At 44.5% G+C, this 25,139-nt stretch overlaps 1 protein-coding gene and 2 long non-coding RNA genes across 3 annotated transcripts; 2 read left to right on the forward strand and 1 right to left on the reverse strand.

The window, feature by feature from the left end:
- The first annotated feature begins 1,810 nt into the window (after positions 1–1,810).
- On the forward strand, positions 1,811–2,449 carry LOC111771376 (uncharacterized). The gene is made up of 2 exons (XR_002805185.2): positions 1,811–1,979; positions 2,230–2,449. It is a non-coding gene; the product is annotated as an uncharacterized lncRNA (long non-coding RNA).
- A 2,648-nt stretch (positions 2,450–5,097) lies between these two features.
- ABRACL (ABRA C-terminal like) lies at positions 5,098–16,957 on the reverse strand. Its single transcript, XM_003365731.5, has 3 exons — positions 16,820–16,957; positions 11,448–11,514; positions 5,098–5,682 (listed from the first exon to the last, which is right to left on the reverse strand). The coding sequence occupies exons 2-3, from the start codon at positions 11,506–11,508 to the stop codon at positions 5,498–5,500; spliced, it is 246 nt and encodes an 81-aa protein (XP_003365779.1). The 5' UTR covers positions 11,509–11,514; positions 16,820–16,957; the 3' UTR covers positions 5,098–5,497.
- On the forward strand, positions 16,800–18,222 carry LOC102150056 (uncharacterized). Its single transcript, XR_291090.4, has 3 exons — positions 16,800–16,939; positions 17,307–17,417; positions 17,883–18,222. It is a non-coding gene; the product is annotated as an uncharacterized lncRNA (long non-coding RNA).
- The last annotated feature ends 6,917 nt before the right edge of the window (positions 18,223–25,139 follow it).

The following is a 25,139-nucleotide window of genomic DNA, read 5'->3' on the forward strand; positions in this document are numbered from 1 at the left end:
CAAGTGGGAGAAATGTTGAACTAGCACCGACTCTCAGAGATGAAGTTTGTGAGTAGTAGACCTGGAAGCTCACTGCAGGCTTTCCTGATAGAGGATATGTGCCTACTGCAGCACACACCACTCCTAGCCTGCGGGCAAGGAGTGCAGGAGACCGTTTGTGCAGCAAGCATTTCCTGTGGGCAAGTGTTGCACATAATGAACCTGCGTTACTCTTAGGGTTAATACGAGGCAAACTCGTTTACAGTCGCTGCTGAAATCACCCACATTTTCTTAACCATGGACACTAAGCGTAGGGCTCACCTGTGGAGGGAATCTTTTTTTATGCCCCACAAAGGCGGTCATATCCCTTCATGAACCGCGCCTGTCTTCCTCCGCTCCCCAAACGCAGAGCACCTCTGGGGGCGCCCAGCTCGCACCGGCCCGCCGGTCACAGGGCCAGCGGCCACAGGCCCGCCAGGTCGCACGCCTTCCCCGCCCCATGTGCAGCCCGAGCCCGTGGAACCGGGCTGGCAGCTGACGGAGTCGATCCTCAAGCTGATGAGTGACCTTCGGGGTGACCTGTCAGCAAACATTGTCAGTTCAGGACAAAGGGAGCTCCTCGGACCCTTCATATCAAGCATGTTAGTGTCGCCATGCAGACACACACCACCTGAGACAGGCAGCAGCAGAGCGACACTAACAACCACAGTAGCGAGGGAGCAAATGCACATTACACAGCAGACGGAGGTGAGGAGAGCAGGAGGACCCGATGGAAGACTCGGAATCCTGCGGCAGGGGGCGGGGCGAGCGCGAGGCTGTGCCCGGGAGCAAGGGCGATCCAGGCCGCCCTCAGAGCCACTCGGACCGCGTCCCCTGGGTCGCCGGTCACGGGCTCGCGGCCAGACCCTCCGCAGCTCGCGGGCTGTTTGAGCGGAGGCCACTGAGCTTGCACCGCCTCGGGTCCGCAGCCCCTCCCCGGGGAGCCCCGCCCCGCGGCCCGCAGCCCCGCCCCCGCCCCGCCCCCAGGAGCCCCGCCCCACCCCGCCCCCGGGAGCCCACCCCGCCCCCGGGAGCCCAGCCCCGCCCCCGGGAGCCCCACGGCCCCGCCCCCGCCCGCGGCCCCGCCCCCGGACCCGCCCCGCCCCCTCCCCGCCCCACAGCCCCGCCCCCGCCCCCGGGAGCCCCACGGCCCCGCCCCGCCCCCTCCCCGCCCCCCTCCCCGCCCCACGGCCCCGCCCCCGCCCCCGGGAGCCCCGCCCCCGCCCCACGGCCCCGCCCCGCCCCCTCCCCGCCCCCCTCCCCGCCCCCCCTCCCCGCCCCACGGCCCCGCCCCCGCCCCCGGGAGCCCCGCCCTAGCTCGGGCTCGGCTTGGGTCTCGGGGATCTCGCTTTCTTTCCTTCCGCATCGCCCAGGATCCCTCCAGGTCGTTAATCCCCATCACCCAGCTAAGAGAAGCTCCATTCCCTCTAGTCGAAAGTGTCTTCAGTAAAAGAACTAGAGAAAAAATATTTTTTAAATAAACTTTTTGCTGAGGCTGCTAGAGATTAAGAAAAAGGGGTTTTCAGACGAAATCGTGTTCCTGAAAAATAGTCTTCTGTCTGATTTCTCGTCATAAACGGCTCCTGCAGAGCGAGTTTTCTTTGAGGAGTTATTTACATCTTGTTTAAGGAAGAGGAATCGCCACGATTATCTGACTATAAATTAAAGGGCCTGCCTTTCTCTTGACCTTTCCGGATGTATGAGGCTGTGAACTCCCGAGTCCGACGCCGCGTGCCACACGGAAGAGCCGCTGGTCCCCGCGCTGTCACTCGTCCTCGTGTCTATCAGCCGTGGGCCGTTTTCTCTAACTGTCTCGAAGTGGAGGCAGCAACTCAGACACCGGGGAAAGTGGGGTGTTAGTTTCAATTAAGATAAATTCCTCAAATCGACTTTTGTGTAATGTACTTTTAAATTGTGCCTTCAGGACACAAAGGAGTGCTTGGATTTTCTGTGATGGGAACGTAAGGAAATTTGAATGTGCTAAAGTGGTAACTTTAATCAATTTTTCAATTAACAGTCATTCACTATGAAGATGATAAACTATACTTATAGTTTGTCTTATATCATCCTAATAAGCACTGTTTCAAAACTTACAAACTAAAGTTACTTCCTAATTGGTGGTACTTAAATTATTTCACGTAAAGTTTTGCACGGTTCTTTGTAATTCACTATTATTAAGACTTACACTTAGAACTGTTTCTTCTATTTAAGAGTTCAAACAACGTCCCGGCCTTTCTCAGCCCCAGCTCTGAAGACGCCTGTTAATTGCCTTTCTCTCCCTTGCTGGCAGCAAGGACTCCACCAGTCAAGTCTTCCCAATCGTTCTGCTGCTTGAAGACATACTTCATCCCCGTTCTTCCCCCGGAACATCATTATCCAAAGCGTTTTCTATATTTAATATATATTGTGCAAATTGTTTGTTTCTCTTTGAGGACTGGAGTCAGATTTTATTTCTTCTTATTTTGCTTTACTTTAATAGCCCCTAATGCCTAGCATGGTGGCTTGACCAAATTAGATGCTATACGTTTTCGTGGCATGAAGGAAGAAATGTTTGTGTAGAACTGTTCATAATTTCTAATTCCCACCCACCGCTAGCCGATGGCACTCATTCCTGAGATGCCTAACTGGAATGCAGTTTATGGCCAAGAAAGGTTATTTTCACTGTGCGTCTGGCTCAAAGGAAGTCAAATTTATGATTTTGAATTTTAAGATCATGATCCAATAAGAAAGATTATCCATACTGGAAGTTGTCACAAAGAGACTGACCATCTTGAATTTAAAAGAAAATATCTAAAACTGTATCATGGATGTCAGTGGTACAGGAGAATGCTATCCTGTTAATTTTCTCAAAATAACTAAACAATCTCATGGATGTATCTTTTCTAGAAGATATTTCTCAAATTCTGAATCATTATGGGTTTGAAATTTTGAAATTTCATTTGATATTCACCAAGAAGACACTAAACAAAGTGACAAATTGAGTAAATACTTCAACTTACTTCTGCAGATTTTTTAAGGAAGCCTGATTACAAGGTTAGCGTTGTCTCAAAAAAATTCCATCCGATCTATGAGTTTCCCCGACTGCTTCCCTCTAAAAGTTGCTTCCCTTTCTCAGCCCAGGCTTATACAAAACCTGTAGATTGTGTGTCGTTTGTTCCAGTCCCTGATAATTAAAGTTTCAGCTTAAAGATAATAGTAGAGGTAGAATGGTGATCATCTATACATACTGAAATTGGGATGAAAATCAATCTTGAACTGTAATTCTCAAGACTCTGTCTATAGTCCTGAGCCATCACCTGAGTTCCAGAACCAAATCCTTACCTGCTTACTACACATTTCCACTCTACCCACCTCACGTTCATCATGCCCAAACGAGACTCTCCCTAAGATTAGCTCTCCATTTCCCTGTCTCTGTTAATGCCTCATCCTCAGTCAGAGCCACATATGGTGGTGGCTTTTGACCATGCCTTCTCATTTATCTTTTGATTTCTGTCACGTACGTAGTTCTATGGATCATCCTTCCCAAGGTCTCTTGTATTTACAGTCAACCTATGCTGTGTCGTTCCCATGTACCCAGCATCCTTTCCTTTGGGGAGCTATCCCTGTTCTATCTGAGGTGAGGCTGTGACGTGCAGTATCTGACCCCATCCTCCCTCAGAAACAAGCACAGGACCCAGGCCTGTCAAGTCAAGGGGATTTCAGCCTCTGGCAGGTGTTAATGGTCAAAGGGGCAGGTTTACACTCAAGTGGAGCCAATCAGAGTTCCTTTCTTAGAATTTATAATTAGACATAATAAATTCTCCACTAGGGTTGCTAGTCTAGGAGTAGGTGAATTTACAACTATTGGTAGGGATCTTCCAAGCTATATATAGGAAACCTACTTAGAGTAGAAAGAGAATGAGATTGAACCCAAGAAGGCCTCTGAGCCCATATGGAAAGGCAGAGTTTTGACAACATTGTTTGAGTCCCTGGAGCCAGCCATGCCTGAAGTCCACACCACCCCTGGAATTGCCAGTTAGATTAATCAAACTTCAAAATCCTGACTCATTCACTTTCTAACTAGGTGAACTTTGACAGACTACTTAGCTTTTCTGTGCCTCTCTTAACTCATCAATAAAATGGGAGATAATACCTATCTCACAGGGTTCTATGAGGATTAGCATAGTAAATGCTCAATAAGTGTTAACAATGACTATGAAGTGCCAGCGAATTCTGTTGTTGTTTGATCTAGTTTGAATTGGGGTCCTGTCACAATAGAAAGGGTGCTGATGACAGAGGTTGTTTCCTTAAACATATGCTTGGAACACATCCTTCTCCTGCCTTTCTATTATCGCCACCCCCATGAGATTCTGGAGCCATGCTCCAGCTGGCTTGTCTCACAACAGCTTACTCTCTATCATCCACCCTCATTACCAGGGCTAGAGCTACCTTCACTCCACATGACTGTCATCATGGAACTCCCCTGCTCCTATTTCTGTTCAGACTCCTATCTCTGGCTTCCCAGGTTCTACCTTAATTACCCAATCTGAATCGCTGCTCTCCCTAATATTCCAGTCGATCTGACATCCTACCTTTCACAAGGTCGTGCCTTGCTAATCCATGTCCCTCTGCCTTGCCATCACCTGTCCCATCATCTGTCATCACCTTCACCCATCCCAGATTTTCCCCTCTGGATAATCAGCTCCAGTCATGCAAATTCGGCCTCTTCTATGGTACCTTTGCCAACCATCATGGCTTTCACTGTTTTTACCCTCCATGAGATTCTGTGCCATTTTCAATTCTGAACTACAGGCTGCAACATGCAATTAGAAACAACTCTGTATTGTTTCAGCTGAGTAATTAATTCAACTACAAAGTGAATTCTTTAGGTTACTTTTTTTGCATGTCCCCTCAGTGTAAAGCACAGAACAGGCATCCAAATCATTATGTTTTTTTATAACACTAACCGTCCTGACTTTTTTGATTCTGCACTTTTAAGAGAATTTTTCTTCAAATTACTGCACTTACCTAATCTTGGTGCAAACACTGGATTCTGAGAGGCACATAAATCTTAAATGACAAAATAAGGGAATAAGGCAATTTTAAGGCAGTTACATGTTTTATTATGTAAACTCTATAATATTCCTTGTGGGAGCTGGTCTTCAGTTTGCTTCTTGCTTTCACAGAATGTCAAATATGTGTAGAAATTGTCTAAGAATGATTTATGAAACAAACACTCTTGCACTCCCACCAAAAAAAGCCTCAATGCCTATATTTTCCAACCAGATTCCTGAGAAAAATAATAGGTTATGTTTATTTTACAGTGTCATACATAAATTTTCTTTCAAGATATAAAAAAGAACAGACTTCTAAAATATGAGTTCCTTTTTGTTTACAAAGTTCTATAAAAATACATCAAGTATGTTGATATGTTGCCCTTTGACTTAACATTTCCAGTTTACCAGAAACAAAAATTAATATTAAAGATATGAAAACCACATCAATCTTGCAGCAATATAATGTCAACATCATCGTGAACACCTTGCAAAAGCAGCTCTCCTGGGTACGTAACAATCTTCCTTCGTTTCGCAGCTTTGAGAGTTCCTACCAATGCTTCAAAAAGGTTGGCACATTTGTCATCTCGGAAGAGGACCCCAAATTTCACACTTAACTTCCCATCAGCATCTAATTTGAGAAAATATAATGTTAGCCAATGCAAAGTCTGTTTCTTGCCCCCAGGTATGGCAGAGTTACATCATCTTTAATAAACATCTAACTATAGGTGAACCAAGATTACAATTGAACAGTCATAAATTCAATGTAACCTGTTGCCAGACCCAAAAAGTGATGGAATAAATATAATGTGTCATGTATCTCTTAGCCTTAATATAATCTGAAAGAAGAGTGGAAGAGAACCAAGAAATTTACAAAAAGTGAATGTGTTTCAGTGCTACTATTATGGACCAATTCCTCTCTAAGTTTTGATTTTTTTAATTGTTATGTTAGCTGTTGAATAAAAACAACAAATACAAGAGAAAGCCTGGGTCAAGAGCAGTGTTTCTCTACGTGTGTTCTGCATGCACTTAGAAGCCCCAGGGAGGGAGTGGTGACCTTAACAATGAAGACATCTGTATTTACCAAGATCCCTAGGTTATCTAGTTTGGAGGCAAGTTTTTAATATAGATCTTAAAAACTGAGATAAACAATAAAAAGAAATGAGCTATCAAGCCATGAAAATGCATGAAGGAACCTTATATGCATACTACTAAGTGACAGAAGGCAAACTGAAAAAGCTACATGCTATATGATATATGATAACCATAGAATATTCTGGAAAAGGCAAAATTATGGAAAAAGATCAGTAGTTTTCAGTGGTTGGGGTGGGGAGAGAGATGAACAGACAGAGCACAGATTTTTAGGGCAGTGAAAATATTCTGTATGATGCTATAAAGGTGGACACGTCATTATACATTTGTGCAACACCAAGAGTGAACCGTAATGTGAACTGCGGACCTTGGTTGACGATGACGTGTCAGTGTAGTTCATCAGTTGTAACAAATGTCCCACTCTGGTGGGGAATGCTGATAGTGGGCGAGGCTGTGCATGCGTGGGGGCAGGGAGTTTATGGGAAATGTCTGTACCTTCCTTTCAATTTTATTGTAAATCTAAAACTGCTCTGAAAAAAGCAAAGTCTGTTTTTTAAAAAACAAACGAATCAACTGGAAACTGGGAGATAAGGGTGATCTGGGACAACCCCGCATTGATGGCGGAGGCCTTTGATCCACCTGGCTGAGCCTGGATCGCTTCCTCAGCAGGGCCCCGCAGTCTTCCCTCTGGAAGCTGCACCCACTGTCAAGAAGACGGCCACAGTGGCGAGGGAAGCACTCCTTGGCCAAGGGTTCTTGAGTTCCCACGCTCCCCTGCCAGAACTGCCACCCTGAGGCTGAGTGAACCCCTCCTTGAGGGCAGCACTGTGCTAGCAATGGAGGCAGACAAGGAGGACAGAATCATTCTCTAGCTTTCAAAGAAATGTCTTCAGTTCCCACGAGGAAGAAATAAATGCATAACAAGTAAAGCAACAGCACAAAGCAGCATGCGGCTGGATGTCAACTGAGTAGAAGGACAACCTGTCCTACGGTTTGGAGGGGCACGCAGACTTGGCCAGGTGATGAGGGAAGACTTGGTGGAGGAGCGGCACCTGCTCTGGACTTTAGAGGAGAGTGTGACGTGGGGCTTGTTAAACATCCGACGACCCTCATTGAAATCTCTGCCTCCTACTAGTTGTTTGGCTTTGGGGAACGTGCTTAAGCTCCCTAAGCCTCAGTTTCCTCATCTGTAAATGGGGAGCAGTGCAGGTGAAACTCCTCAGAGGCAGGAACCAGGGTGCTCCTGGAGCTCCGCCACTCACCCTCAGGCTTGCGAGGGAGCCCGCCTTCTTTGTATCTTCTGCGGCTCTGGCCTTTCCTCTCCATGGACAATTCAGTCCTTCGGCCAGGCCAGAGCTGATTCTCAAGACTCCTTACCAGCCTTCCTTTCTTCATTTTTGCCCCTCAATACCTCCTCCATATTGGTGCAGAATAAAAAAGGTGGATGAGACTTTGTAAGATGCAAACTTCATTGATATTCTTCTACTTTAATCTTTCAATGGTTCTGTCATCTTCAAAACAGACTGGAGCCCGTGGCCTCAGAGACAAGACTCTTCAGCCTCTGGCCCTCGCTCTCACCCTTGCTTGTCTCCTGCTATGTCACTCCACACACCTTTTGATCCAGTCAAGATGAACAACTTGTCACCCAAGGTGCCATGAGAGAGCCTGCCTTAGTAACTTTGCCCCTGTTGAGCCAGCTGCCCAGCTTCCAGCACCCTCTTCCCTAGCTAAATTCTTTTTCTTCAAGAATGGACTCAAATGTCACCTTCTCAGAGAAGTCCTCTGTGATTCCTTCAGTTGAGTTAATAGCTCTTCTTATAAAACTGAATATATAGCTATCAAAGCACTCACCATCGATTATAATAATAATAGTTAACATTTATTGAGTACTGGCTATGTTGCTAAAAGGTTCAATGGATTTTATAGTCATTAAAACTCATTTAATTCTCATTTCATCACAGATAAGATACAACTGATTGCAAGGACCATTATTTTACGTACCAACTAAACTGCCAATTTAACTGTAGCACACCATTAGGAGAGACATCCTTATTTTAAAGATTTCAAAGTGTGGGGAAAAAAAGTGCCTCTGAATCATTGAAATAGAGTATTATTATTACAAAAATAAGAAAACCAAGGTACAGAAAAATTTAGTGACAGACCCAAGGTCACAGAGCAAGTATGTGGAGGATCTGGGATCCATGCTCTTAACCACTTCTCAGGACTTGCTTCCAGTTTATTTGTCTATGTTCCTGCTACCTAAAGACACACCCACAAGGGCTGAGATAGAATTTTGTTTATTTTCACGTCTCCAGCATTTAAGCATAAAGGCAGCACTCAAGAAATATTTGTGGAATGAAAGAATTTAAGTCTCCAAGTAATTTTTATCCACTTAATTTTTTTCCATTGGATGAAAAATGAGAGACTTTAAAGAGTTTTATTTTAAAAAAACAGATTAAATTCACCAATTTCCAACTTCAGCTAACACATCACATTTAGATTAGTCTAAATATGATGAATCTAAATCATAATTTAGTCAAAATTATTCCCGACACAACATAAACAATGAACCATAACATGTCAGTAGATAAATGTATCTCCAGAGACACTTTTCAACTATACAGCATCTATTACCAGGAACAGGTAAGTCAGGGAGGCTGGGGAAGCTGCAGTGCTCCAAATAGTTTCATCCTTAGAGAAGGTATGATCATTACTTTGTAGTCTTCTAGTTTGTAAAGCTACAAATTTTGAAGTGCAGGTTTAGCCTACCCTAGCAGAATAATAACACTGCTAGGGATGTAGGGGTTAGATTTTTAAATGCAATTGAATCTGGCCGAGAAACACTAAGGTGACATGGAGAAAGATCCAAGAGAGAAGAAAATCCTACAAATCTTGGGAAATACATCTTTAATACCTTCAACAATCCAAACAAGAGTACTACTCCCAAGAGTAATAGGCTCTCACAGTGCTCAGCAGAAACTGGGAATGTAGAAACGACGAACACAGGCAGGGACAGCACTATTGAAAACAAGACTCACCAAACTTCCATCAGGTGGATGTGGTGAGGTGGGTGGGAAAAAAATGGGGTTAGGAAAGATTGACCATTTGTTTGCCTGGGGCACTAAAGAAATTATCCTCTACTATCTCCTCAGTATTCTCCACAAACATCCCAAATTCAGCTCATGCACTTTGTCCTAAACTGACCTGCCCCACACTTCAAAGTTTTACCTGATATTCAAGGCTTCACTGAGTGCCCCCAACTACTACAGCTTCCACTAATCTATTTCTCTGGGACCATACTGAACTGAACGTCAGCACTTCACAGTTTAGCATACTGTTTTTTCTGATAATTGCCTCATCAATTTTTAATCTATTTTTCTCAACTAAGCAGTAAGATCCTTGAGGAACAGGAGCATATTTGATGTCACTTGTCGTTACACAGTGCTTGGCATATACAGATGCTCAACAAACAGTAGCTGACCATACAATTAAACTCAGGTGGTGCCTGAGTCCACACCAACTCTTATACGCTTGGTTTATCTTTCCTCGATATATTTCAGTAATGATGACTCAAGTTTGATGCAGAAATAAAGTGACTAGAGAAGACCAAAAAGGGGAGGTGATAGGAAGAATAATGGCCCCAAAGATATTCATGTCCTAATCCCCAGGACCCAGGAGTATGTTACCTTACATGGCAAATGGGATTTTGCAGGTGTGAAATAGGGAGATTGTCCTGGACTATCTGGATGAACCCAATGTAACCACAAGTGTCCTTAGAAATGGAAGAGGCACATAAGGAGGTCAGGGTGACGTGCTGTGCAGACTCGACCAGCTCGTGCCGGCTGTGATGGAGAAAGGGGCCACAAGTCAAGGAAGGTGGTTGCCTCTAGAGGCTAGAAAAAGGCTAGGAAACAGATTCTCTAGAGACCACAGGAAGGAATGCACCTTGCAGACACCTTGAGTTTAGCCTGGGGAGACCCTTATCAGACTCCGCCAGGGTCTGAATGTTTGTATGCCCCCAGAATTCAAATACTGAAACCCTGACCATCAAAGGTTAGGTATGGCCTCTTGGAGGTGCTAAGTCATGAGGGTGTAAGGACATCAAGTCATGAGTCATAAGGATTAACGCCTTATAAAAGAGGCTGCAAAGAGCTCCCAAGCGCCTTCCACCATGTGAGGACACAAGAAGTCTGTCATCTGGACGAGGACTGTCACCTGCCCGTGCTGGCACCCAGCTCTCAGACTTCCACCCTCCAGAACTATCAGCGATAAACTACTGCTGTTTATCAGCCAGACAGTCTGTGGGATTTTGTTACAGCCCCAAATGGCCCACGACAGACTCCTAACCTACATCACTGTTAAGATGTTAAATGTGTTGTTTTACGTCACTAAGTCAGTGGTAACGTTACTGCAGCAATAGAAAACTAATACAGGGGATTTTTGATACTAATGGTTTAATGGGATTTTCAAAGTATGTCAGTATTTCAAATGATTTGTGACTCATGAGCAGACAGAGCTATAAGTAAGAAGAATCAAGCTACAATGACAAAACAACTCTTATGAGGTACTTTTAAAAGCTGTTTTTCATTTATATGATGTAATTTTAACCTTTGTGTTCCATTATCCTAGCTGTTGCTGAATATGTCTATTGCACTTACAATTTTCAGAATGCTCCCCAAACTCTTGCATGTCTTGCTGAGATGTACAAATACCTAAAGCTACAAGTGTAATAGTTACGTTCATTACAACTCAAGAAACGGGGACTATACCAATTTTACATGTCATTTATCTTATGGTAGCTGCTGAAGAAAAAGCTGACTTAAAAAAACTACCTAAAGGATGGTTTCTTTTAATTATATGTACACAAATACTCAAGAATTTAGAGCAAATAAAGACAATTTAGTGTAATTTCAATCTGAGTCCCTAATCATTTAGAAGTCTGTAAAATGGTGGCAGAATAAAGCAGAAAAATGAATTTTGATCGTGTGACAAGTAAAAATGTGAACACAATTCAATTACCAAACCTCAAAGCAGGGTGATTAACGAAACAGCAATTTCTTTCCATCCAAAGGCTAAGGGGGCATCTTAACAATTCTCCGCGTCAGATCACAGTATCCCAACAGCTTTGTGTCCCCAAATATCGCTGCATGGTTGAGGGCAGTTATCACGGGACTGAGGGCAGAGATGCCATATTGTGTCCTGAAGCCCTGGGCAAGCCCTTCATAAGCCTTTCCCAAAAAAGTTGATTCTATCTGCTGTGAGGTAAACTCAGAGGAAATACTGTATCCACGTTATCATACTTACTTTTTGAACCCAGACGATGAATTTCCTCCACTAAGAGGTTAACCTCATGATCCACATTCATTGCTGCCTGAGGGAGAAAAAAGTAAGCTTGTATTATTACCATTTCTACAGTCCATTAACCACATCTTACCAAATCCAAACTATTGTCTTTTTTTTCCTGTAGCATTTGGCACTTTTAATTTACCACGACCCACTTCCTAAAAATACTTGTGTGATGCACATGGCACTAGAGTACCTCCATTTTCCCTCTATCTTTACAACCTCCCCTTGGGGCTGATCCCACTCTTACTCTACACACTTGATTTGTGACCAGGGAACCAGGCAAAGAAAGGGTTACTGAGGATCTGATCAATAACTAACACCATCTGTCAAATGTTTTCCAGACAGGAAGAAACTGTGTTCTGTTTTGCAGAAATCGCTGTCCCCGTTGTGCAGAGAAACTCACACATCTGCAGCAAGACCCCAGCAAAATGTTCCAGCTCCAAGTGTCCGAAAGTTACCTTAAACTCATCAGCATCTTAAATTCTCCTCTGGAAGGGTCCAAGCAGCCGTTCTCAGATCATGCGACCTGCTACGTATGTACCCTGAACAGGCACAGGTGTTACACAGCTGTTACAAATAAACCTGTTAGCCTCTGCTCTCTTGTGTATAAAGTCTCCACTTGCACTGAACTCAGAGCGACACTGCTTTGGGAAATAGCCCAGGTGTTCTCCATGGCTTGTGCATCCAATAAACCTGTTTCTTCACCTGCTTCTGCCTTGGTTGTGCTTTTCACCTCTGCACTCACCAACAAGCAAACCCAATGACTTCAGTTTCAGACTGGGGAGAATGCAGCCATTTTCCTTGCACCCACCGTTAACCCTAAGCCCATCCTCTTCCTGGTGCTCTGCTCACCAATAAAAACACATTGGTGAGTGACACAGGACATGCCCTCAGGGAACTCTCAGTCCAGAAGCAGAGAAAGGCCTGGAATGAATCGCTATGTGACAGCACTCTGTGAGTGGTGGGTCCAAGGCTTTATGGGAGCAGAAAGGAGGAAGCCACAGGAGGGTTTGTGGGGGTCACCGGGGAGGAGCGGACCAGGCAGACAGCTGGGAAATGGTGTTCTGCGCACAGGGAGGAGCAGACGCAGAAGCGCGGAAGCAAAGGAGTCAGCGCAGCACACTTGGGGCGGGCGCTGAGCTAGGAGTGGGGCACCCAGACAAACCGACCCCTCCCTCCCGTCCAGCAGCCTGCAGTCCAGTGGGGAAGGCAGAGACATAGGAAGGGAATTTTAACACCAAGGTCAGTGCACTGATGACTTCTGAGTCACACGCAGGGGCACTGTGCCCATCCATGGGCAGTGTCCAGTACAACCTGACTGCAGTGGAGTACTCATGGTGAAGACCATTCATCTTCAGATGAGGAGTCCAGGACTAAGGGGAGCTGGGAGACCCACCTTGGCTACCACACGCCCCAAGGGCTGGGTTCTGCACAGTTCCAGCCTTCTCCACTCCACCCCCTTCGTCTCCCAGCTGCAACTGCATGGGGCTTCATTTTATTCCTCCAATGCCCCTTGCTCTCTCACCTCCAGCCTTCTTCACACATACTGCTTCTTTGACCCAGACTATCACTATTCCTCTTTCTTGAGACTAACTCCCAGACATCAAGTCCCAGCTTAGATATGACTTCCTCCAGGAAGCCTTCCCTGACATGCTGGAGTGGGAGAGCGCCCCTACTGTGGGCTCCCAGAGCACTGTGAACCTTCTTCATTTCCCTGGATTGGAATTACCAATTTCTTAGCTTCTACCACGAGACAGTGAGCTCCTTGATGCAGGGATCTGACTGGAATGCTCACTGCTGGATTCACATCTGGCACCAGGAATAGAGGTGCAATAAATATTGGCTTCACTGAAAGACAAGCACACGCATGAGAGAGCATGAAGCACAGCTGCGGGGCTGTCGCCACAGACCTGCTGATCCCGGTGGAGAGGAGAGAGGAGTCAGAGACAGAAGCAGGAAGGCAAAGGAGCCTGGCAAACACCCACTGGAAGCGAGAGGAGAGAAATACCAGCCAGAAACAGGAAAGAGTAGGTGGAGGTGGATGAGAAAGCTCCAACCATGCTGGGTCACAGAAGTAAAGGAAGAAGCGTTTCCGTAAGAAGGCAGTAATTCACAGTGAAAACAACAGGGGGTCAGAAAATAGGAACGACTAGGCAGAACATGCATCAGTTTAATCTGTTTTCAAATCATAAGTTTTCCAAATCACATGAGGGACTAAAACAGTCAAGTTGTGTACATGGATGGTTTACTTTGGGGTGACGATTTGGAAGAGACAACTTCATCCAGATGATTAACGAATTCCTGGTAGCTTTTAAAAACGAGACTGACATCTATGTTTAAATGACATTGATTGGGACACCAGATTTTCTATCAGCTAATAATCAAAACCGCCACTGCCATCTGCTACATGATTTGTGTGAATATTATAATTTAAGAAGCTTGTATTACAATAAAATGCAATATCTTACGTTAATACATCCACATAAAACACACTATCAAACACACTATCAAAACTTTTTAGTGTTCAAATATTGGAAACTTTGTGTTGGTGAAATTGTAGCATTATATTCAAGATATCGTTTAAGAGAGACGCTAAAAAGCTAAAATATACCCAGAGGACACAACTGAAAAACACGCCATGAGAATAACGGTAGAAAAAACCTGTTAATGGAGAGTGGGGGGCAGCTGTCACTTTTGCACACCTAGCACCCCTTGCCCATCCTGGCACCAGCAGTCTAATTTTTGTTTGAATAAAGCATTTCCTTCCTCACTCTAGACCCATGTAACTCGGGGAGAGCCTCACCCTGGACTCCAGGAGGGGTTCAGAGCCAGAAAAACTGGTTTGGGGCATAAGGTAGGTGAACAATGGGTTCAGCCCACGGATTGTGCCGGATTGTGCCGGAACTACGACTCTCCTCCTGGGTCCTGAGCCGTTTACAGCCCTGATGTAAATACGGCTACCATGTGGAAAGAGCCTGCCATGAAGAAAGCCAACACAAAGGAAAGTCCAGCCACATAACAACGACTGAGCCTGTCCCTGACCCTGGGCTTCCAGTTCCAAGAATCAATCTATCTTTCCTGGTTCTGCTTGTGCTGGATTGACTGGGTTTCTGTCACTTGCACTCTAAAGAATCTCGACCCATTAAGTTAGCCTAGAGAAGACCTGGCACTATGTTTTTAAAATTAAAACTCTTTTTACATACTTCTGTGAATAGTCTCTTTTTGAGTTGCTTGATTGGGCAGGACGGGCAGATGTAATAGAAAGGCAGATTTGGGAGCTTTATAATAAAAAATTTCTCTACCAAAACTGCCTAACAATGAATAAAGTTTGCACCCTGTGACTGGAAACATCCATGGGGAAGTAGTACGATTCTGTGAGGCTGATGAGGAAGCAGCCCACACTGGACAGAGAGAGAATGAAAGGTCTCAGGGACTCCATCCTCTCCAGTTCTCAGATTCTGATTTCCTCCCACCCTGAAAACATCTCTCTTGAACATGGCTCTCCTCTCCTTCCACCTGTAGCACACTTGAGACACGGCTGTCCTTTAACAGAGACTCAGAGGAAATTCCACTGTTATGCAGAATGGGACTACCTGCCCCACTTTAAGCAGATGTATGTTCATCCAATTTTACGAAGGGAAGGCAACCAGCATTTCTTTATAATTAATTACACATGAGGTTCCTTAGCTATTTTGATTAATGTAATCCTAAGCATCTTGCAAACTATTTTTTATCCCCATTCTATGGATGATGAAACTGGCTCAGAGGGACGCCCACAATTAAATGCTGTTTTTACCACATAATTCTGGCTTTTTCTTCTCCTTTTTTCTTTTGGTGGCTATTATGCAAACTGCACTAAATGTAATAGTGAGTTGTTTTGTATGAAATTTTACACGCTGGTTTACTAAGGCAGAATACTTATAAAGCAAAAAGGCTCCCAGCCTAGTCCCTAACAAGTAGGAAAATAACAGGCTTAGAAACGATTGCTAGCATACATCATTTGGCATGATTTATTTATTTTATTATTTAGTGGGAAAATGGGGAAAATACTCATTGTTATGGGAAGGCCCAGGACACTTTATAAGGACAGAAGCCTGGGACTAGAGTGACAGCAACATCAAGAACAATGAAGAGAGGCCATAAGCAGAGCAAGTCTAAGGGGAAGAAAGAGCTCATCAACAGGGGGCTCCGGGGAAGGCGCCGACAGACGCTCCGGGCCCTCTGCCTGTGACAATCTCATTAGGCACGGCGCATTGGAATCAGGAGGAAAGCGAATGCCGGAGGGTCGGGGCATATGCTGAAATGCTCCACCATCAATATGCGCTGAAGAACCTATTTAAGGACACCCCTATCGTTTTTTTTGTTAAAGTTTGGAGGCATTACATAGAGATTTTCTAATGTTCAAAGAACAAAGCCTCTGGAGCGGGGACGTCCGGGAGCAGCAGCGAGCTCTACCTACCATGGGGGCCACCTTTCCCAGCTCGCCTCCGCGTCCCTGACCAGCAGCTGGAGCCAGTCAAAGATGACCCGGCTCCTTCCTGCTTCCTCGCCGGCGCGCACACACTCCATATTTGGTCATCCTGGCTCCAAGTTGGGGAGCTTTCCCGGAAGGGGTCCCGGGACCCTGTCCCCCGCAGGTCACACGGTCACCCCCGCCCCGGTGCAGAGTTGGGGAGCGCAGGGCTCGGTCCCCGTTCCGGGCGGCACAGCGGACCCGGGGTGGTCTCCCGGGAAGGCCCGCGTCCCGGAAGCCTTTGTCTGGGCAACTCCCGCCTCCGTGCTCCCCGAGGCCCTTGCAAGCCAGCGCGCCGCCAGGCGAGCGCCCGAACCGGCCGCAGAAACAGACCCGGCCAGGGGCTCCACGAGCCCCTCGGGTGCTCTCACCACCATGCACCACCATGCACCCCAGGCGCACCCTGGAGCGCGCAGCGCCGCGCCCAACGCCCGCGCTGCAAAAGGCGTCCCTCAACGCTTCGGGGGCTCTCCCCTCACCCCAGCCCTTCCCTGCCTAGCCTTGCTGCATCGGCTCCCGAGCCAAGTGCAGAGCGGACACGCTGCCCCGCTTAAAAACGGTGACATCTCTGCTCGCTTCCCGGTCTGCCCCCGGCCGGCTACGGTCACGTGAGCCGAGCGCCGAAGCCCGCCGGCGAGGGGCAGCAGGGTGCACGCCGCTCCTCGGGCGCCGTCTCCGCCCAGGTCTGGCGGTGCTGAGCTGAGCCCGCTCTGGGGACCCGGGTCCCAGCCCACGATTCCCCTGGCTGCTGCGCCTTCGCCGGGTACCCGGGTCCATCCTTTACACGTGGCCACATCTTCCCCGGGGACTCGCTCACCTCTCCGCCTCCTTTTATTTTTTGATGAAAAACTGGGGTACGTCGGTCCGGACCTGGCTATCTTCTCCAACGCACTGGAGAGGAAGAGGCTGAGGAAGGAAGTGACAAAGAGAAGGGCTGGTGAGCCGGGCGAGGAGGAGGAGGAGCAGGGTGGGGGTGGGGGACTAAGTTTCTGCGCTCAGGAAAGGGGCCGCCCACACTCCAGGAAAAAGCCTCTGAGCAGGAGACTCAGGAGAGGAATCGCCGCACCATGGGGCAGACTCCAGACAGGTGTGCGGCGCTCGAGACTTCTGGGAAAACGGACCCAGAGGTGCCATTCGCCACCTTTCTTTCGCTCTCCTCAGAGCCAGTGATCCCCAACCCCGCATCTGGTCCTGGGCATTGATATATTGCCAAGATTTCTCTCTTAACATATGAGATAAAGCGCCCCCAAAGTGCTGAATGTTGAGGGGTCCTAGGAGGAACGTGACATTGTTCTGTATGCCAGGAGCAGGCGCCGCCAGAAAACTGCCACTGATGACAGCAGGATGGTTCCATTTGCAAAGCAAAACGCATTCTTGAACATCGATTTGTCTTACTGCAGAGAAACGTTACTGGGGTAAAGCTAGTTTTTTTATCCTGGGTCAATATAGGTTTCTTCCCATTTTTATTCATTATTTCCTATGTTTGCATGATTCAATCGATTCGTACTCCCTTTATTTCAGTCACTGTTGTTTTCATCTGTGTGTGTGTGTGTGTGTGTGTGTGTGTGTGCGCGCACGCGCACGCGCGATATGCTTGCTATACCTAGAGTCCCTTTGGAAAGGAACCCGAGGCCCTGCTGATGAAACCGGCAAACAGCCATTGATGATTAGGTAGTAGCTAAAGTTTTCTTTTCCTTTTTGCAATTACTGATTACAGTTTTTAGCTGTTCCCCTGCCCATTGTTGCCTGTGCTGCTTAGGCAATATGGTATCTGATTCCCACTCGGTTCCCATAGATAACATCTCCCTGGAGCCTGGGTCACCATGGGAATGGGTGGGTGAGCTGTTTTTCAGGAATTAGGACCCCTGTGTCCACTCTAGGCCCCGTTGAGACTGCCAACTCATCATCCAGGCTGTGCGGATGTCCCATAAGCAACCTTTTGATGTCAAGAGGCTAAGAACTCCACCCTCAGATCATGCTAACACAGCCATTTTGTGAGCATGGGTCCCATGAAGAGGCATGAAGTCTGACTACGCTTGCACAGATCGTCAATTACCCGACCTCTCCTCACCTCCAGTCATCTATCTCCAGGCTTAAGACCACCTTGTCCTTTGCCCCGTAAATATCCCTGAGTCCCCATTTTCTGGGAGGCAGATTTGAGATTCATTCTCCCGTTTCCTCACTTGGCTGCCCTGTGATTAAACCCTCTCTCTGTGGCAATTTCGTCATCTCGGTGTCTGGCTTTCTGGGTGACGGGCGAAAATGAACCTGATTCAGTGGTAACGCTGAGAGGAATGACCCAAACTATTCCTGGGGCAAAAGTTGCACAAATAACTACTCAAAAGCTCCCCTCCCCCAGAGCTGATTGGATTGAGTGATCATATGACCCAAGAGCACACGGGCCCTAAACTGGCCGTCGTCCTAGGAGGTGACCTGGAACAAACAGTCCTCACCACGCAGAGCCTCTGGTCATTAGGCAAGCCAATCAGATTCTCCCTTGGAAGTTGAAAGTGGAGAAAACAGAGAATGTGCTGTCTGACAGAAAGGCTGAGGCCGAGAGAGGGCTTTAGGCAGAGGCAGAGAAGTGGGCTTCCAGAGAGCAAAACGCTTCAGAAAGCAGACGGGAGCAGGAAGTAGGAGGCGGATGCAGGCAGAGGTGGTGGGAGCAGAGTCCAAGGGAAGCTGATGGAGTAATGGCCTCAAAGACCTGCTCCCTGGGGAGATGATTGTCCCAGTCCCTTGGGCTACACTGCATCCGTCTGCTCCCAAACCATGTTCTAGCTACCCTTTCACAGTCAACACCTCTCACTTTGGGTGTGACCCTGAGTGAACCTCTCTTCCCTGTCAGCAAAAGATTACTCTTCAACAAAGGTCGGATTCGGCCCAGGTTTCTCATGTCAGATGAGGGTTAAGGTGACTCCAACATCCTTTGAGGCCGATTTTTTTTCTCACAAAGAAAGCTGAGATGTTTACTTTATATCTTTCAAAGTCTACTTAATGCAGGATCTATAGTTCAAGAAAAGTGTCACATTTAGCAATCCTCCAAGGGGGAGCTGGCTTTTTGGCCTGTGGCATGATGACAATTCTTCATTCAGATGATATCCAGTGAAAGGAATAATCAGTCTGTGGTGGCCACTTCTGTTATGGTTGAGTAATTTGTGTTTCACATCACTCTACCACGAGCAAAAAAAGGAGTAGGTGGCTTCACCAATGCAAGTGAAAGTCCCTGTGATATAACAATGGACTCACTCTTTAAAAATACTTTATACATGTCGATGCAAAATAACCAATGATCGTTCAACAGATATGAGAGATATGTGAGTTTTACTTGAGCCAAGGTGAGGATTATAATCCTGTCAGGACTTTTCCAGAAAGGAAGAAAGTGTTCTGGAGAATCATGGTTTTCAGTGCAGGCATAACTTTTTAGAACAAAGAACATACATTAAACACACCCAGGATACATATTCATCAAAGTTTCAAAGAGGGGTTCACTTGCAAATTAGCAGGTCAACATGACCCTGATGTCAGGAAAGGGACTAATTCAGGTAGCGTTATCAGTAGGGTGAAGGAGGGGCAGTTTGCATTCTTATCTTGAGAGCGTGCTCTTTACTTTAATGGGTAAGCAGATGGACAAAGTGTGTCTGACGGGCCCTAAGGCAGGCTTCTTTAGTTCGAGCCCAATCAGTTTTGAGCGCAAGTAGTTGCCCGTATCCCTCAATGTGTGAAAGTCTCTCATACCTATGCTGCAGTAAGTGTTACCTAACTTCATGTTAATCTGTGAGGAATTACAATTCAAGAAAGTTGTTTTGATGAAATATTGAAAATTTTACCAATTAGAACTTTTCATGCCCAATTCCTACTCTTTGTGTTTCCATACAGACTTTTGCCATCTTTTCTTGTTATCTCAGGAATATTATCATCAGGCAGCTAAACACTGTGGACTCAACCTAAAAATCAAAAAATAAAGTTTATCAAACAGTTAAGAAGTATTCATTACCCATGAAGCATGTAACAGGAACAGAGTGCCAGTGTTGTAGGGCACAGAGTAGCCTACAGCATGAGCTTTGTCAGAAAGAACTTTAGGGAGTGTCCATATAAAATATGAAGACAATCTTTATCCATTTATTTAATTTCATAGTATAGACCAGCACTGTCTAATAGAATTATAATTGTGAGCCAAGTATGTAGTTTAAAATTTTCTAGTACCCGCATTAAAAACATGTGAGAGCTGGCCCTGGGGCCTAGTGGTTAAGTTTGGCGCACTCCACCTCTGTGGCCTGGGTTCAGTTCCTGGGCACAGACCTATACCACTCATCTGTCAGTGAGTGGCCATGCTGTGGTGGTAACTCACATACAAGAAGAAGACGATTGGCAGCAGATTCTAACTCAGAGCAAATCTTCCTCAGCTAAAAAGCAAAACAAAACATGATATTAATTTTAATAATGTCTTATTTAACCCACTATATCCAAAATACTATCATTACAACTGTAATGGATATTTAAAAATTATTGAGATATTATCCATTCTTTGTTTTGTTCTATGTCTTTGAAGTCTTTTTAGTATTTTACACTTATAGCACATTTCAGGTGCTCAATAGCGTTATTTGATTAGTGATTACTGTATTGGTCAGTGTAGCTATCGACAATTCCAGAATAAAGCATGACATATAGGCTAATAATTTTACCTGAGAAATTACATGTTCCTGGAATGAAAAAAATTATATTTAAAGGTTCATGGAAAATTGAGGTATTCCTTTAAAAATATAATTGTCTATTTTGTAATGAATAGAAAAAAATCCTTGTAAAGGAGTTCAAGAACAGCAATTCTATCCTGAGTATATACCCAACAGAAAAGGTACATAGATTCACCAAGAGACAGGTATGGGAGTATTCATGGCAGCAGTGTTCATAATATTTCTAAACTAGAGCTACCCGAATGCCCAGTAACATTTGAGTGGTTAATCAATTGTGGCATATTTATATAAAGGGAAATCATCCACCAAGAAGAAGAAACAGCCAACAACTACATGCGGTGATACGAATAAATCCCACAAATACGCTTGAGTGAAATGAGCCTATCATTCCTTTCACATGAAGTGTTCAAAGCAGGCAAAACTAATCGTGGTGTCAGAGTTGGGGCAGTGGTGATCCTTGTTGGGTTGGGGGCTTTAGTGACTGAGACGAGGCCTGAAGTGGAGACTTACAGGGTGCTGATGATGCTATGCTTCTTGATCTGCATACTGGTTAAAGAGGTGTTTTGTTTTGAGAATTCGTTAAGCTGTACACTTAAGATAAACTTTTTTCCTGTGGCTATGTTCTTTTTTAATAAAACATTTTTTGAAAAATAAAGAATAGAGGATCTTGACCAAACAAGGCTTATTCCAGGAATGTAAGGATTATTTGACATTAGGAAACTTAATAATCCCCTATACCCAATAATCTCTAATTTTTTTTCTGCTTTATCTCCCCAAACTCCCCCTGGTCCATAGTTGTATATCTTAGTTGCAGGTCCTTCTAGTTGTGGCATGTGGGATGCTGCCTCAACGTGGCGTGACGAGAGGTGCCATGTCTGCGCTCAGGATCCAAACTGGTGAAACCCCGGGTTGCCACAGTGGAGCTTGCGGACTTAATCACTTGGCCACCGGCTGGCCCCTCTAATTTTTATCTTATTCATTAAAATGAGATTTCTATTTGGACCTGTCGTTCTAGTTCAGACTACCATCACCTTGTGCTCATGTTAATGTTGACTGACAGTCAACATGAGATGACAGTCAGACATGCAACATGACACGCAACATGACAATCAGACATGCAACATGACAGCCAGACATGCAATGATGATTGCATGTCTTAGGCACTTCTTCTTGATCCAGTTGTAGCAGTGTTTGAGTGCTTTGGGTGACACAAGGAAATAAAAGTAAAATCTGTGCCCTCAAGAAATAATGGAGGGGGCCAGCCCCGTGGCCCAGTGGTTAAGTCTGCATGCTCCGCTTTGGTAGCCCAGGGTTCAGATCCTGGGTGCGGACATGGCACCACTCATTAGGCCATGTTGAGATGGCATCCCACATGCCACAACTAGAAGGACCCACAACTAAAATAAGTACATACTGGGGGGATTTGGGGAGAAGAAAGCAGGAAAAACAAGACTGGCAACAGTTGTTAACTCAGGTGCCAATCTTTAAAAAAAAAAAAAGAAAGAAAGAATGGAAAAAAGACTATATACCATGAGCAAGTGGGATTTATTCCAGGAATGCAAAGTTGGTCCAACCCTGGAAATTAATCAATATGATACAGTATTTTAATAGGATAAAGGGGAGAATTCACATGATCATCACAATACATGCAGAAAAAGCATTTGACAAAATACAGTACCTTTTCATAATGAAAAGACTCAATAAACTTAGAAGGGAATTTCCTCAACCTAAGAAAGGGCATCTACAAAAACTTCATAGCTAGCATCATACTTAACAGTGAAAGACTGAAAGTGTTTACCCTAAGATCAGGAAGAAGACAAGGATGTCTACTAAAGAATCCACAAAAAAGCTATTACAGACAATAAACCAATTCAGCAACATCGCAGGATATAGTATCAATGTATACAAATCAGTTGTATTTGTATATACTAGCAATGAACAATCTGAAAATGAAACTAAGAAATCAATTCTGTTTACAATAACATCCATAGAATAAAATACTTACGAATAAGTTTAACTAAAGGAGTGCAAAACTTGTATACTTTTACAAAATGTTGAAAAGAAATTTTTGTAAACCTAAATAAGTGGCAAGACACCCTGTGTGTATAGATTGGAAGACCTAATATTGTGAAGATAACAATACTTCTCCAAGTGATCTACAGATTCAACGCAATTCCTATCAAAATTTTAACACCCTTTTTTTTGCAGAAATTGACAAGCTGATTCTAAAGTTTACATGGAAATGAAAGGTATGCAGAAAAGACAAAACAATCTTGAAAAAGAAGAACAAAGTTGGAGGACTCATATACCCTGATTTCAAAGTTTACCGCAAAGCTACAGTAAGTGGCACTGGCATAAGGAGTGGCATATAGAAAATGGAATAGAATTGAGACATCAGTAATAAACCCATTCACCCATGGTCAACTGATTTTTGATAAGGGTGCCAAGACCATTCAATGGGGAAAGAATGATATATTCAACAAATGGTGCTGAGACACTGGATATCCACAAGGAGAGGAATTAATTGGATTCCTATCTCACACCATATACAAAAACTTAAAATAGATCAAAAACCTAAATGTAAGAGCAAAAACTATAAAACTCTTAGAAGAAAACATAATCTTCATGACCTTGGAATAGGCAACGTTCTCTTAGATATGATACCAAAAGCACAAGCACCCAAAGAAAATATAGATAAACTAGATTTCATAAAAATTAAAAATGTCTATGCTTCAAAAGATACCATGAAGAAAGTGAAAACAACCCACAGAATGGAAGAAAACTTTTGCAAAGCTTACATCTGATAAGGTTCTCATAACCAGAATATGTAAAGACCTCTTACAACACAACAATAAAGAGACAAATAACCCTATTTAAAAATGGGCAAAGAATTTGAATAGATGTTTCTCTAAAGGAGATATACAAATGGCCAATAAACACGTGGAAAGGTTCTTGACACCATTTGTCACTTAGGAAATACAAATCAAAAGTACCAGATACCACTCCACACCCACTCTGATGGCTATAATGGAAAATAGCAAGATTTGGTGAGGATGTCAAGAAAGTTGTCCCCTCGTACATTGCTGGTGGGAATGTAAAATGGTGCAGCCTCTGTGGAAAACAGTTTGGCAGGTCCTCAGAAAGTTAAACATATATTTCACATTCTTTGACTCAGTAATTACACTCCTACTTCTATAACCAGGAGTTGTATGTCCAAAGTAGGCAAATTCACAGAGAAAAGCAGATGGAGTCATGGTTGCTAGAGACTAAGAGGAGAAGGGAACCGGGCTAATGGGCATGAGATTCCTTCTCTGGTGATGAAAAATATTCTGGAATTAGATAGCGATGAAGATTACACAATCATGTGAATACACTAAAAACCACTGAATTGTACACTTTAAAATGGTGAATTTTGTGGTATGTGAATTATTTGTCAATTTAGATTTTTTTGAAAAAGAAACAATGGAAAGACAAGACTAATAGACAGTAATTAAAAGCCAAATCAGAGAACAAATCAAGATGATGTAGCTGAGAAAAGCTGCTGAACGTAGAGGTTGATCTGACTGCTTGAGGAAGGTGCTGCTTTTCCTCTTTGCTGCTTCACTCATTCATTCATTTATTCCTTCATTCAACAAATATTTATTGAAAACCATTATGTGCCCAAACTCGTGTCTCTTTCTCAAAGAGAGATCAAAGACAACCATCTTCTCATGTGAAAGAGAATTGTTCTTTCTCAGCTGAAGAACACAGCTCTTCTAAACTGGCTTATTAGACAATGCATATGACCATTAATTCTAGAATTTACATTAAGATGTTTTCCTTTTTCTTTTTTTCTTTTTTTCTTCCTCCACATCTTTATTTCTTTTTTTCTCCTCTCTAGCCCCCAAATCAGAAACAATGTCTTCAACAAAGCTCAGGTATTATATCCATCACTCACAAGACAACACAATTTCTTCCTCCTCTTTCCCTCCCGCTCCTCCCTCCCTCTCTTCCCTCCTTTCACTACGTAGTTTCTAGTCTTCACCCCAACATAACTTCAGGTTGCACATGGCTTTGGCTTTCTATGGTACGGTCTTTAATACCAACCCTACTTGTTCAACTCATCATTACCCAATAGATGCAGTCTTTCAGTATCTCAGTTCCAGATTCTTGAGAGAGAGAATCTAATTGACTCATTTTGGATTGATTATTATGACCAGTTATATATACTATGTCCAGGACATAAGGCTGCTTTTGCCAAAAGCCATAAATGAGATAATTTCTCTCCAAAGGAGGAGTGAGAGAGGAGTCACTCAAAAGCACGTCTATCATAGACACCATCAACACTACAGATCCACCTCATACAAGAAGTAGCTACTAGACTCATAGAGATATTTTCATTTACGTTTAAATTAATTAAAGTAAAATAACATTAGGGTTAGGGTCAGGGTCAGGGTCGGGGTC

Source organism: Equus caballus, chromosome 31, assembly GCF_041296265.1.
Source record: "Equus caballus isolate H_3958 breed thoroughbred chromosome 31, TB-T2T, whole genome shotgun sequence".
Lineage (NCBI taxonomy): Eukaryota > Metazoa > Chordata > Mammalia > Perissodactyla > Equidae > Equus > Equus caballus.